The sequence below is a fragment of the Sinohyriopsis cumingii genome, chromosome 1, assembly GCF_028554795.1.
Source record: "Sinohyriopsis cumingii isolate HCF-2022 chromosome 1, ASM2855479v2, whole genome shotgun sequence".
Taxonomy (NCBI): Eukaryota; Metazoa; Mollusca; class Bivalvia; order Unionida; family Unionidae; genus Sinohyriopsis; species Sinohyriopsis cumingii.
In genome coordinates this window covers 146,986,190-146,999,481 of record NC_142961.1, presented here as the reverse complement: position 1 = coordinate 146,999,481, position 13,292 = coordinate 146,986,190, and the positions used below count along the sequence as shown (strand labels likewise).

The window sequence follows — 13,292 nt, the reverse complement described above, 5'->3', positions numbered from 1 at the left end:
GAATCTACTAGCCATTGGGCTATTGAAATTATGAAAACAACTAGTCCAAATGGGAATGTACTAGCCATTGGACTATTGAAATTATGAAAACTACTAGTCCAAATGGGAATGTACTAGATTTGAGCTAGCAGATTACCACTAATACAGAGCTCTAAATAGCTAACTTCCTCCTATGCCTTTTTGACAAGTTAGCTCTGATCACAATCAAGGGTTACCATTCCATGATATCTGACTTGTTTTGCCAGAATGGAATGGAGAACACAGGCCAAAACAAAGATCACTACAACCTCTTTGCCAGTCTTGATTTGTCACAACTGAAGGCCTTGACCCATTGTCCAAATGGAACATGCTGGTAGTTTTGATATGGTTGGATAATTTACCCATCAGATAACTTTGTGAAGCCTTACTGACTCAATTTTTAGGGGTAAGACCTGGTTTCTAGTCACCCTGGCATTAAGTTAGAACAATAAAATTCATGCCTTTTCAGTTCACCCAAACCTTCCACAATTCAGCCACAATGGTTAAGTTTTTTGTTCATGGTGGCCCTAGGTTTCATTTTTCCTGCCCAAGACAAATCAGCTTTTCATTTTGAAACCACCAACTTCTTTGTACCCTTCATCCCAAGGGTGTCTTCAGGATCTTGTCAAGATGTTAAAGTGGTACCTGTCAAGGCATTAAGGTGGTAGCTGTCAAGGCATTAAAGTGATACCTGTCAAGGCATTAAAGTGATACCTGTCAAGGCATTAAAATGGTACCTGTCAAGGCATTAAAGTGGTACCTGTTGAGTTATTAAAGTGGTACCTGTCAAGGCATTAAAGTGATACCACTCAAGGCATTAAAGTGGTACCAGAAATGTTTTGAGCTAATCAGAAAAGGATGATCCAGCTTGTTCATACAAATCAAGGGAAAGTATTTACAGAGAGGTTTTTTTTCTTCCTGGATCCATGGGGTTATTTACTGAATCCACAAGGAATGAACATAAGACAATATGAATTTCTTCAACAGATCATCCCATTAGTTTAGGCCAGTTACCTCCAGCATAGCATCTGAACAAAGTGCACAACTTGACCATGGGAGACCTATATCAGCAGCTCAGTTGGCTTCCTTCCCAGGTCACTCATCATCTTCATAATGATATGCATCAGTTGGATTTGCTGGGGGAAATTGTTGTGTCAGATCCAGGATAAGGTGATGTAACTCCATTTGACACTTATTCTTCTGTTATTTTATGGTCGGATAATGTATCTTCAAGAAGAAGCTAAATTTTGAAGTAAAGTGTTTCTTCAATAATACTTACCTAATTGTAATAAAAGCACTTTTTCCCATTCTTCCTCTGCATTTACATCCCAGGAAGAGTGCGCACGTTTATGTCTAACATAAACCAAATGATGTGGTTAACACATTTTTTGGCTGGAGAGGCCTGATTTGAATGTTCCCCAAATGTATTATGGTTTGGTAAGGAATATCTAAGAAACCTATTGTGCTCCAAAACTTGTATTGTCTTTTTTAAAGAAATGTTATCTCTAAAGTTGGAATACACATCTGAAAACATATCACAAAATAAATGTAATAGCATGTGTCTGTTACTGCATTGTAGGTCACAACAGACAGTAACATTCAGTATATTTGCTAAATTACAAGTTCCTTATCAGCAACTTGTATAATATTATAATCAGTGAAGGAAAATGACACAAATGCTAAATATTCATACTTTACATAAATGGTTTTTGTTTCAGCGATCCACCCCTAGACCCCAAGTACCTTCAGAAGCGGGATGATGCAATATCTGTGCGTGGACTTGTCGGCAATAGTCACTCTCCTCCAGTGATACAGACAGTCATTGGACCATCCCAGAGCATACGACTAAACCAGCAACTTATTGTACCCAAGGCATCTCATGCACAGCCGCCTCTTGCCTCTGCTTATTTCCCTGGACAAAAAGGCTCCTGATGAACTGCTATATAACTGTATTTCAGTTTTAATGCAAAAGGACTTGTTAAATTGTTGTGCATCAGTAGGAATGTAACTTATATGCTATATTTTCCATCAGTGAGGATGACGTATTCATATTTTGAGTGTCATGGTACAGTACTCATGCATTATAATGCAGTCTCCATGGGAACCATAGATTGTACTGCCTTTTAGTGAGACTGCCTTATAATTAAATACACAAGTCATAATTTTACTAACACTAATGAAATGAGATCCATCACCGTTCATACCTTATAAAATGATAGTACTTCATTTTTTAGCATTTGCTTGGACTACACCATTGGTTAATAGGTATACTTATCATTCCTGGACTATGTCATTGGTAGATAGGTATTCATGTCTTACCTACAGCTAAACTCCTGCAGATAAGCGACCATAATTGGTGAATCTTAAATTCTGAATCTTCAGAACATAACCTTTTGTTGGTTTCATTGTCACTGTTGTGCGGAGGTGCCATAAAGCACTGCACACACACACACACACAACAAGGAATACAGTAAATTAGACAAATATTGAAACTGTTTCCATTATTTGGATCAGCCTTAGGAAAAGGTAGATTATATTGGTCATATGTCTTGCTTGAACAAATTTGTGTCATTGTTAAGGAGGAAAGATATTGTATTTATGTTAGGTAATGTTTTTAAAAGGTAATTTTAATTGGGTTTTTTTTTCCTGAAAGTTTATAGTATATGTTTCAAGTACAAACAAACAAGCATTTGGTGATATTAAAATGCATACAGGTATTCAACACTGATAGTATTTTTCCCCTTAAAGAGTTCTCATTTAATTAGACTTCCCACTCTACCAAAATATAGTGGTCTCAGGTTATGGGATTTTTATTAGTCATGACCAGTACTTGAAAATACATCCCCAGGAGAAGAATCCCCCACCCCCCAATTGCCATGAAAGTATGTCATTAAAGTATTACTAAATTATTTGATTTCTTGATATATTTCCATAACTCTCTTTTACTCTTCTTGAGTTATGAAGCAAAAAACAAAATATATATGTATTTCCTGATGTATCAGTTTTTAAAATTAGGGTAGGTATGTAATTTTTCTTTTAAAACACACACACACACACACACACACACATATATATATATATATATATATATATATATATATATATATATATATATATATATATATATATATATATATATATATAATGTACTAAGTGCTTCTGGTACTGGGCTAAACTAGCTCAATTAGATGCACAAATCAATTTCTGCAATCTTTCTTTTTGAACTTTTTTTTCCACCTTTTTGTTTTACCTTGGGGGAAAAAAGTGCTATGGTTGGCAACGAAAAACAGACATGGTTGACCAACCAGAAACACATTTTTTGGGGCCTGAATTACAGTTCATTAATTATTTGTAAACCTACACCAGGACTATACTAATTTTGTTTTGCAACAATGTGGACTGAATATAAATGTTTAACATAGGTCATACATCATTCTGCAAATAGTTGTATTTGTGTGAAATGACCAGACTTTTAGTGAAAGTGACTTTTTCCAAGCAAGACAAATCACACCTATATGCTTTGTCATCTTACACCAAAGATGAGAGGCTCAGTCCATTAGACATTTTATTTTTGATTTACTTTGATCTGGTACTTTTTCTCTAAAATTAACAGGCTTCACAGGTCAGTAGGTCTCCAGGTAAATATTTTTAAAAGATGTTATTTATTTTCTCTGGGGCTCCGAGTAGCCAAGTGGTCTAAAGCGCTCTCCGTTACGATCACTGCCATCTCACCCCTGTCTGCTTTGGTTCGAGTCTTGGAATCGTCTAATGTGGGTATGTGAGAAAGCTTGCCAGTAGCTTCTCGTGGGTCAGTGGTTTTTTCTGGGGTTTTCCCAGGTTCTTCCTCCACCATTAATACTGGCCACCATGTATAGCCTATCTTGTGCTGAAATATGGCGTTAAACCCCACAACAACAACAACAACAACAATTTATTTTCTTTGGAACTACAGTAGGATACCATAAGAGCCGATTGGCTCAATTAATGAAATGATACCTCTTAAGTACAAGCATTGACAACTATAGTCAGGATCTGTCTTGAGTCATACCCAATTTTGATATTCTTAACAGTAATAAATTAAAAGCACTTAAAACAAGCTTCTCATGCTTTGAAACTTCCATGGACTATACATTACAAGTTGCTATAGGAAACTTCCATGGACTATATGTCACAAGTTGCTATAGGAAACTTCCATGGACTATACATTACAAGTTGCTATAGGAAACTTCCATGGATTATACATTACAAGTTGCTTTAGGAAACTTCCATGGACTATACATCACAAGTTGCTATGCATTTCTTCTCTTCTGTTAATCTTGTCAGTACAGGAGCACCTTGAAGTGAATGCTGGTTAATTGTTTGTTTTTTCTTCACTGATTAGGTGGCACTTGTTTTTCATAATGTGTATGTCTAGTCGTTATGAACATCATCACATTGGTCTTGTATTATAATTGCATACAATGCATACACATTTTGTAATTAAGCATGAAATTGTGCACATATTACTTGTACATACATATGTACTGAAATTAATATATAATATGTAATTTAAAAATGATTTCTATAAATATATGTTATTTGTAAGGTCCACCAAGTATTGTGCACAGAAAGTTGTGTTTGAAATACATGTCCATGATGTATCAGGGATTTTTTCTTTGTCTTTAGGCACATTTTGGTGATCGACACTTTTGCAGTTGTTATACATCAGTTGTATTTGTCTATCACTCATTTCAGCCAAGATATAACATTCATTGCACAAATTTTAAAATATTTTGTGGATGTCTTATTTTCAGAAGGAGCATGAACCAAGACTATCACATAATATTGTCAACAAGTATATCATGTACTCACTCTGGTATTGTCAACAAGTATATCGTGTACAGACTGGTGTTGTCAACAAGCATATCATGTACAGAATCTGGTATTGTCAACAAGAGTGTCATGTACACACTCTAGTATTGTCAACAGATATATCAGGTACAGACTCAGTTATTGTCAACAAGTGTATCATGAATATACTGGTATTGTCAGCATGTATATCAGGTACAGACTATGGTATTGTCAGCACGTATATTGTGTACAGACTGGTATTGTCAGCATGTATATCAGGTACAGACTCGTATTGTCAGTATATATATTGTGTATAGACTCTGGTATTGTCAGCATATATATTGTGTACAGACTGGTATTGTTAGCATGTATATCAGGTACAGACTCGTATTATCAGTATATATATTGTGTATAGACTCTGGTATTGTCAGCATGTATATTGTGTACAGACTGGTATTGTCAGCATGTATATCAGGTGCAGACTGGTATTGTCAGCATGTATATCAGGTACAGGCTCTGGTATTGTCAGCATGTATATTGTGTACAGACTCTGGTATTGTCAGCATGTATATCTTGTACCGATTCTGATATTGTCAACAGGTATATCAGGTACAGACTATGCCCAGTACCCATGGTAATGTTAACACAATTTAAGTTTTACATTGTTAGGTGTGAGTGCAGATAGCCAGATGGGTTGGAGGGGTCATCAAGAAGTAATATACATGAATATTGTAAGTATGGGTAAGAACCCATACAGTGATGAAGTTAAATTTCATTAGTTACTTAAAACAAAATAAAGATAAGGAAGAACCATTTGTTCTCATATACCTGTATGACTGCAGGTAAATATGTAAAGGTCAACCAAGATAAATCTGTGTTGCAATTATGTAATGTTATTGTCAACACAAGTTGGTATTATCCAGCTGTAGGGTGATTGGGTTAAATTATTTTATTCAAAGTAACAAATAAGTTAGAAATTATAAAGTATCTTAGACAAGTAAAACATTGTTAGGTATTAATAAGGTATCAGACACCACACCTGTACATATTGGTCGCTACACTTTAGTGACAGTGAAGTTCTCAGCGATTTTCTGAAATTCTTTCCACTGTTTCTTTATAATGAACATGTTTCCAGTTTGCATGTAAGATAAACTTAACCTATAATGTTTATTATTGCAGATTTATTTCCTGTAAGCTATAGACAAATTAAACATGAAGGTGAAGAAAAAAATTAATTAGGGACTCATTCCAGGTGCTGCTGTATATACTCGTTTATAAGTTTGAGTCAAACTTCAAACAATACAGATCCAGATCTGCCTTAGCATAATGTGCATGGAGATCAAGTCTGTGTTGTTTGTTGTACTGATTACTCCTGACAAACTGTACTGATCAAGATCTGCCAGCACATTATATGACAGTAGATTTGGGTCTGTGCAGTTTGCAATTGGTCTTATAAGCGAGTATATACAGTACATGAACTGGACTGATTAAATTGGATGGCATTGCATGTTCTATTTCTCAATACTACTCCAAGGTTATGTCTGTATGAGATAATGCTGGTAACAAAATGTTTCCTATAGACAGATCTGAATATCGACATTTTTGTGGTATAGGATAATATGGCAGAAATCAAATGCTGAATTAACATAGCTCAGTGTGATTTCATACTAACCCTGAAGCACTTTTTACATAGCTCCAAAATTCCTGAACTTCATGGCTTTGAAATCTAAATTATTGCATGCACTATTGAAAGCACGTTGATATCTTAGTGAAAATCATTTGAATTAAGTACTTACATATCAGTATAGAGACAAACACCAATAAAACTGGAGACAAAATACCACATGGTTACATCAGATAAAACTGAATTCCAAAGTTTTCTATTCCAGCCTTGTTGTAGAGACTGACTGTGTGCAAAGATATTATAAGTGCTGTATCTGTAAATGCTAATTTTTCCTGCAAGAACTTTAATTAAGCCATGCCCCTGTGAGAAAACTAAATATCATTTCAATAAAACACTTCTCAAATACATGTGAATAGAATGTCATATCTACATTGGTTATACATTTTTAGGGGTTGAGCCTCAAGGTAATGAGATCAGTGTAAATTATATAAAAATATTGCCCTATTTATGTCAAAAGATTGCATGCTGGTATTGTACTTTACTCAAAATGTCATTTTTCTTATTTTTAAAAAAAGCAAACACATTCGTGATATTGTCAACATCCCAAAGTGTACGGTTCATACATCTTTTGGTATGATTGTCAGTAAGGGAATCAATCCATATGTATAAGGTAGTCCAGATACTGATTAAACTTTGGTGGGTCTTCACAGAAATAGGGGTAATTTGACATGAATCTGTCACCTGTTCATCACAGAAATAGGGGTAATTTGAAATGAATCTGTCACCTATTCATTACAGAAATAGGGGTAATTTGAAATGAATCTGTTCCCTGTTCATCACAGAAATAGGGGTAATTTGAAATGACTCTGTCACCTGTTCATCACAGAAATAGGGGCAATTTGAAATGAGTCTGTCACCTGTTCATCACAGAAATAGGGGCAATTTGAAATGAATCTGTCACCTGTTCATCACAGAAATAGGGGCAATTTGAAATGAATCTGTCACCTGTTCATCACAGAAATAGGGGCAATTTGAAATGAATCTGTCACCTGTTCATCACAGAAATAGGGGTAATTTGAAATGACTCTGTCACCTGTTCATCACAGAAATAGGGGCAATTTGAAATGAGTCTGTCACCTGTTCATCACAGAAATAGGGGCAATTTGAAATGAATGTCACCTATTCATCACAGAAATAGGGGTAATTTGAAATGAATCTGTCACCTGTTCATCACAGAAATAGGGTTCATTTGAAATTAATCTGTCACCTGTCCATCACATAAATAGTGGTAATTTGAAATGAATATCAGCTGTTCTTTACAGAAATATGGGTAATTTGAGGCAAATCTGTAATGTGTTCTTTATAGACATATGGGTAATTTGAGGCAAATCTGTCACCTGTTCACAGAAATATGGGTAATTTGAGGCAAATCTGTCTCCTGTTATTCACAGAAATATGGGTAATTTGATGCAAACCTGTCACCTGTTATTCACAGAAATATAGGTAATTTGATGCAAATCTGTCACCTGTTCTTCACAGAAATATGGGTAATTTGATGCAAATCTGTCACCTGTTCTTCACAGAAATATGGGTAATTTGATGCAAACCTGTCACCTGTTCTTCACAGAAATATGGGTAATTTGATGCAAACCTGTCACCTGTTATTCACAGAAATATAGGTAATTTGTGATGAATCTCAGATAAAAGACTTTTCATTTACTTTATACTTACTGTCTATACTTGCTGATTAGTCCGAGATTCCTCTGACCCTTGTCACCCCATTTTTGATATTTGGACATTTATGTTTGGGGTGTAGGGTCAGAGTCCATTCCCTATCGAAAGGTTGGAATTCGCTGACACCATTTATTGTTGGCATGGGGTAGCTGCTTACTAGCCAGCCCAGCAAACTTGAATGACCTTTCATTGAGATATACCTGCATGAAATTGATAGCAATAAGATTTATTTTCTCAAAATTTGTGAACATAGAATTTGTCATGTCTTTAATCCGCTGACAGACAAGACTAAAGTTCATCGTTGCTGAAATTTGACCTGGATCTGGCCATTTGCATTCCTGGTCATGTGACTATACAAATCTCGAAATTTACATGTCAGTGACATCAGAGGTCATACAGTCATGTGATATCAACAGTACACCATTTCTAGTGTTGCTGTAGGAAAACAAATCGAACATATAAAGAAAGTCAAGTAATGTTTTAAAAGAAATGAAAACAACATAAACTTCTCAAAATGTTTATTGTGAAAACAAAGACCGAAAATGAGGTGACAGGAGTCAGGACACTCGGACTACTTGCTGATACGTCACATCTAACAGCATACTGCACAGACCCATATCTACCATTGCATAATGTGCTGGCAGATCTGGGTCTTTGCAGTTAGGAATAAACAGTAGGACAAACAACACTGATCCTGATCTGCTGGCACATTAATGTGATTGCAGATCAGGGTAGTTTGTTTTGCAGTTGGACATGGCTTACAAGTGAGTACACACAGCAACCCTTGCAGCACTCCTTGGTTTATAATTCATTAGGAATTATTATTATATGCTCATTTTTCTTTCTCCGTTAACTTTGCATTGTCAGAATCATTCAGTATTTTACGATACTGAACTTGCGCACAACTTCATATTGCACTCATAAAGGAACTGCTTTCTCATGTAACCAAAGAATGGATGCAGATGGGCAGCACTTTTTGTAAACAAATCATGTTCACTCACATAGATGGTGGTTTATGTTTTGGTTGATTACATTTGTTTCTGAATGAACTAAAGCAGATGTTTCATGGACTGCCACATACCAGCTGCTTTGCTACATTCTGCGTTAACTTTTTGGATACAGCGTTTCAGATTTAGGCGGGAGATGCCAGGTTTCATAAAATTGCTGGGTACCTACAAATAGCATGCAGGTGACAAGGCATAAACTGTCTTCTTTAGCTAGTAATAAGAATGGCAAAAAATATACTTACAGTTTTACATCCTGAATTTCCTTTCTTATTTCTGCAAATCCGAATTACATGAGCCATGTCATGGGTTCTCAAGCTTGATTACACATTTTGAAATTGTAATGTAATTTTGACTTTATTCCAAGTGCAATTACATTCTCCTTACTGCACTCAAAATGCAATAAACATTAAATTCCATTGTGTCTTTTTGATAATTGCAATTGAAAGAGTTCATATTTTTCCCACATTTTGATTTCAAATATTAAATGACAGAACAACAACACACTTGCAGATATCAACACACTTTTCCCTTGCTATTTCAATCCAATGTATTTCATGTAGAATTTGCACAGATGAATCCTGTCCATAATCACGAAATTTCATAGAATCAACAAAAATAGCAAAATATATTCATTCCAGATCAAATGGAAAAGTTATTGCAATGCGCATTCATTCACAGTATGAATTTAAATTTCAATTTTAAGTAGACCAAAACGCCATTTTCTTTCAAAAGTTATGTCTAGCATGCAACTCACTTCAGATTTATCTCAGTGGAGTTATGTGCACATTAATGTTGTTGTGTAATGAAGAATCTGCGCTTGTGTATTTAGTTTGGAATACGGCATACATTCAGTTACTTTGTTTCTTGTATTTCTTTTTGTTTATATAATTAAGCCTTAGGTAGAATAAGAAAATGAGCATGTAATAAAAAGGTTACTACATTTGTATGGGAAAATATGATCTCGTTTTGTTGGATGGATATACTGCACTCCCAAGGTTGTGCAGTATTCCATCCGAAACACTTGTTCATATTTCCCCATACAAATGCAGTAACCTATAAATATTAAATTGTGATATTTTAGTGATACTGTTACTATTTGTCTTTATTGAATCAATAGCACATACTGAAAATAAATGGTAAAGAAGTATTTGTCTACATGTAATTTGTCTTTGTATTTTTTTTCTTCTTGATTTTCATAGCTTTATCAGATAAAATGGTATTGTTGTAGCACTTGTATTTAGGACACGTACACAAACACCTGACCCATGCGTACATCCTAAAGAGTGATCTTCAGTTGGAGTTGATACCATGCCTGTGTCCACTGTCAGTAGAACACATCCTTGTCAAGTGTATGCACCTCTAAACAGTGAGACATTAAGTGTATGGACCTCCACCCAGTGAGACATTAAGTGTATGGACCTCCACCCAGTGAGACATTAAGTGTATGGACCTCCATCCAGTGAGACATTAAGTGTATGGACCTCCACCATTGAGCTATTAAGAAGTTTTTGATTATGAACCACTAGAGACAATGTCAAATTTGACAAAATAATGTGGGTTATATAACCAAATTTTATAAAATAATGTGGGTTATATAACCAAATTTCAACCCAGCAGTTTAAGGATTTCACCTATCTTACCTTAATCTTGTACTTCATATGCTTGTAAAGAATTTTAAAGTAGTCAAATATGTAAAAATACCATTACATAACAATGAAGCATTTCAATCAAATAACACTGGAAAATAATTTAAGTTGATCTGCAAGAATTATAAAATTCCACCATATCATGACTAGTGATACCTCAGGGGAAAAACAATGCTTACTTTCTAATGGCCCTGAAGAAGAAAAAAATAGTACACCCAATTTTTGAGCATCTGCTTGCAGGTGTAAATGTAACTATAGAACATGTACTATTAAATGGAGGAAATAATGAAATAAATTCTATGAAAGACAGAGATGAGTCATCAGGATGGACATGCTTCCTATTGCTAGAAAGCAATTGACTCCTGGACATGCTTCTTGCTGCTAGACAGCAATTGACCCCTGGACATTCTTCTTACTGCTAGACAGCAATGGACTCCTGGACATGCTTCTTATTGCTAGAAATCAATGGACTCCTGGACATGCTTCTTACTGCTAGACAACAATGGACTCCTGGACATGCTTCTTATTGCTAGACAGCAATGGACATCTGGACATACTTCTTATTGCTAGACAGCAATGGACTCCTGGGCATGCTTCTTATTGCTTGACAGCAATGGACATCTGGACATGTTTCTTATTGCTAGACAGCAATTGACTCCTGGACATTCTTCTTACTGCTAGACAGCAATGGACTCCTGGACATGCTTCTTATTGCTAGACAGCAATGGACATCTGGACATGCTTCTTTTTGCTAGACAGCAATGGACTCCTGGACATGCTTCTTATTGCTAGAAAGCAATGGACATCTGGACATACTTCTTATTGCTAGACAGCAATGGACTCCTGGACATGCTTCTTATTGCTAGACAGCAATGGACTCCTGGACATGCTTCTTACTGCTAGACAGCAATGGACTCCTGGACATGCTTCTTATTGCTAGACAGCAATGGACATCTGGGAATGCTTTTTATTGATGGACAGCAATGGACTCTTGGACATGCTTTTTATTGCTAGACAGCAATGGACTCCTGGACATGCTTCTTATTGCTAGACAGCAATGGACATCTGGACATGCTTTTTATTGATAGACAGCAATGGACTCCTGGACATGCTTCTTATTGCTAGACAGCAATGGACTCCTGGATATGCTTCTTACTGCTAGATGGCAGTGGTCTCCCAGATGAAGGTATTGCAAGGTTGAATGAAAGGACCTGAAATTATATAATTTGTATGTTATGTACAGTTGGAAACAAAACATTTTGCAACTTTTTGTATTGATATGACTTGAATGACAAATTTCTGACCTGTGTTCAACAATCCACAACAAAATTGTACATGCAATTTTATTGCTTTTGGTGGTGATGGTATAGTGTTGTTACTGTGTGATGCAACCTTGAAAACTAGTTGTGTTGTTGGATGCAACAATTTTAAGAATCCTGTAACTCATTTAAGGTGGGTTATACCCTACTACCCCACTGTCCTAAGATGGGGTTAAACCCTACTGCCCTACTATTCTAGGATGGAGTCCCTACTTCCCTACTATCCTAAGGTGGCAGTCTACTGTTTTGATATATTGCACGGAGTTCAGTTTTCAAAGAAATACAATTTCCCGTTTTCCTCACTCATTTTACTAGCTATTTAAAAAAAGTACCTTGTATATCTTATTGATTGTAAAAAGAACTCAGAATTCCTTTTATTTTGGTGGATGATTGATGGGTGTAATATGGATTATAGAGTATACAGCTTGCCCTTATTTCAGGTCTGCGTCTACCAAAAAACTGTTAGTTGTGCTTGATCATTTTCATTTCCCGGGCTTTTAAGAATTTGGAAATTCATTCATTGCACTTTCAAAAGCTGGTATTGTCTAGTCTGGCGAAATTAATTTTCTCTGTTTTAATAACTGCTGTAGACTCTGTACTTTAGACTAATTCAGGCTGATTTTTCGAGCACAATGTAACATTTTGTTTAGCCGCGTGCTTAGATCATGTACAATTTCTACAAGTACAATATCCAAAAAAACTCTGCCGCAGTACATGAAAGTAACATAGAGGTATGCCAACATTCTCTTCATTGTGTATGTTGCAAATGAAAACAGCTTCACCTTACACTAGTCTCTCTCTCTCGGCAGTTCATACTATCTGTAGAGCAGCCCTATAGCGATCACGTAGGTATTATTATTTTATGATTTAGTGTTGGTTGTAAAGCTGAAACATTTAAGTCGCAAGCACCAAAAAGTTCCATTTGAATAATTCTTATGGTTTTTCTCCCACAGAACAGTATTCATTGGTAGCAAAGTCGCACCCAAGTTCAGCCCACCTCCCTTATGATGAAAAGTGAGATATGTAAAAAATGCACATTGCATTTTCTCAACATAGCAACCATTGTTATGCTGAAACACAGAAACATGAAACTTACCACAATTATTCCTAAGAT

The 13,292-nt window shown here is 35.7% G+C and overlaps 1 protein-coding gene across 1 annotated transcript in view; it reads left to right on the top strand.

The window, feature by feature from the left end:
• The window catches only part of LOC149808111 (spindle assembly abnormal protein 6 homolog), a 60,529-nt gene extending 50,154 nt beyond the window's left edge, over positions 1–10,375 (top strand). The window contains exon 16 of the mRNA XM_089973506.1: positions 1,737–10,375. Coding sequence (XP_089829632.1) covers positions 1,737–1,950 — 214 coding nt within the window. The 3' untranslated portion in view covers positions 1,951–10,375. The remainder of the gene's footprint in view (positions 1–1,736) is intronic.
• The last annotated feature ends 2,917 nt before the right edge of the window (positions 10,376–13,292 follow it).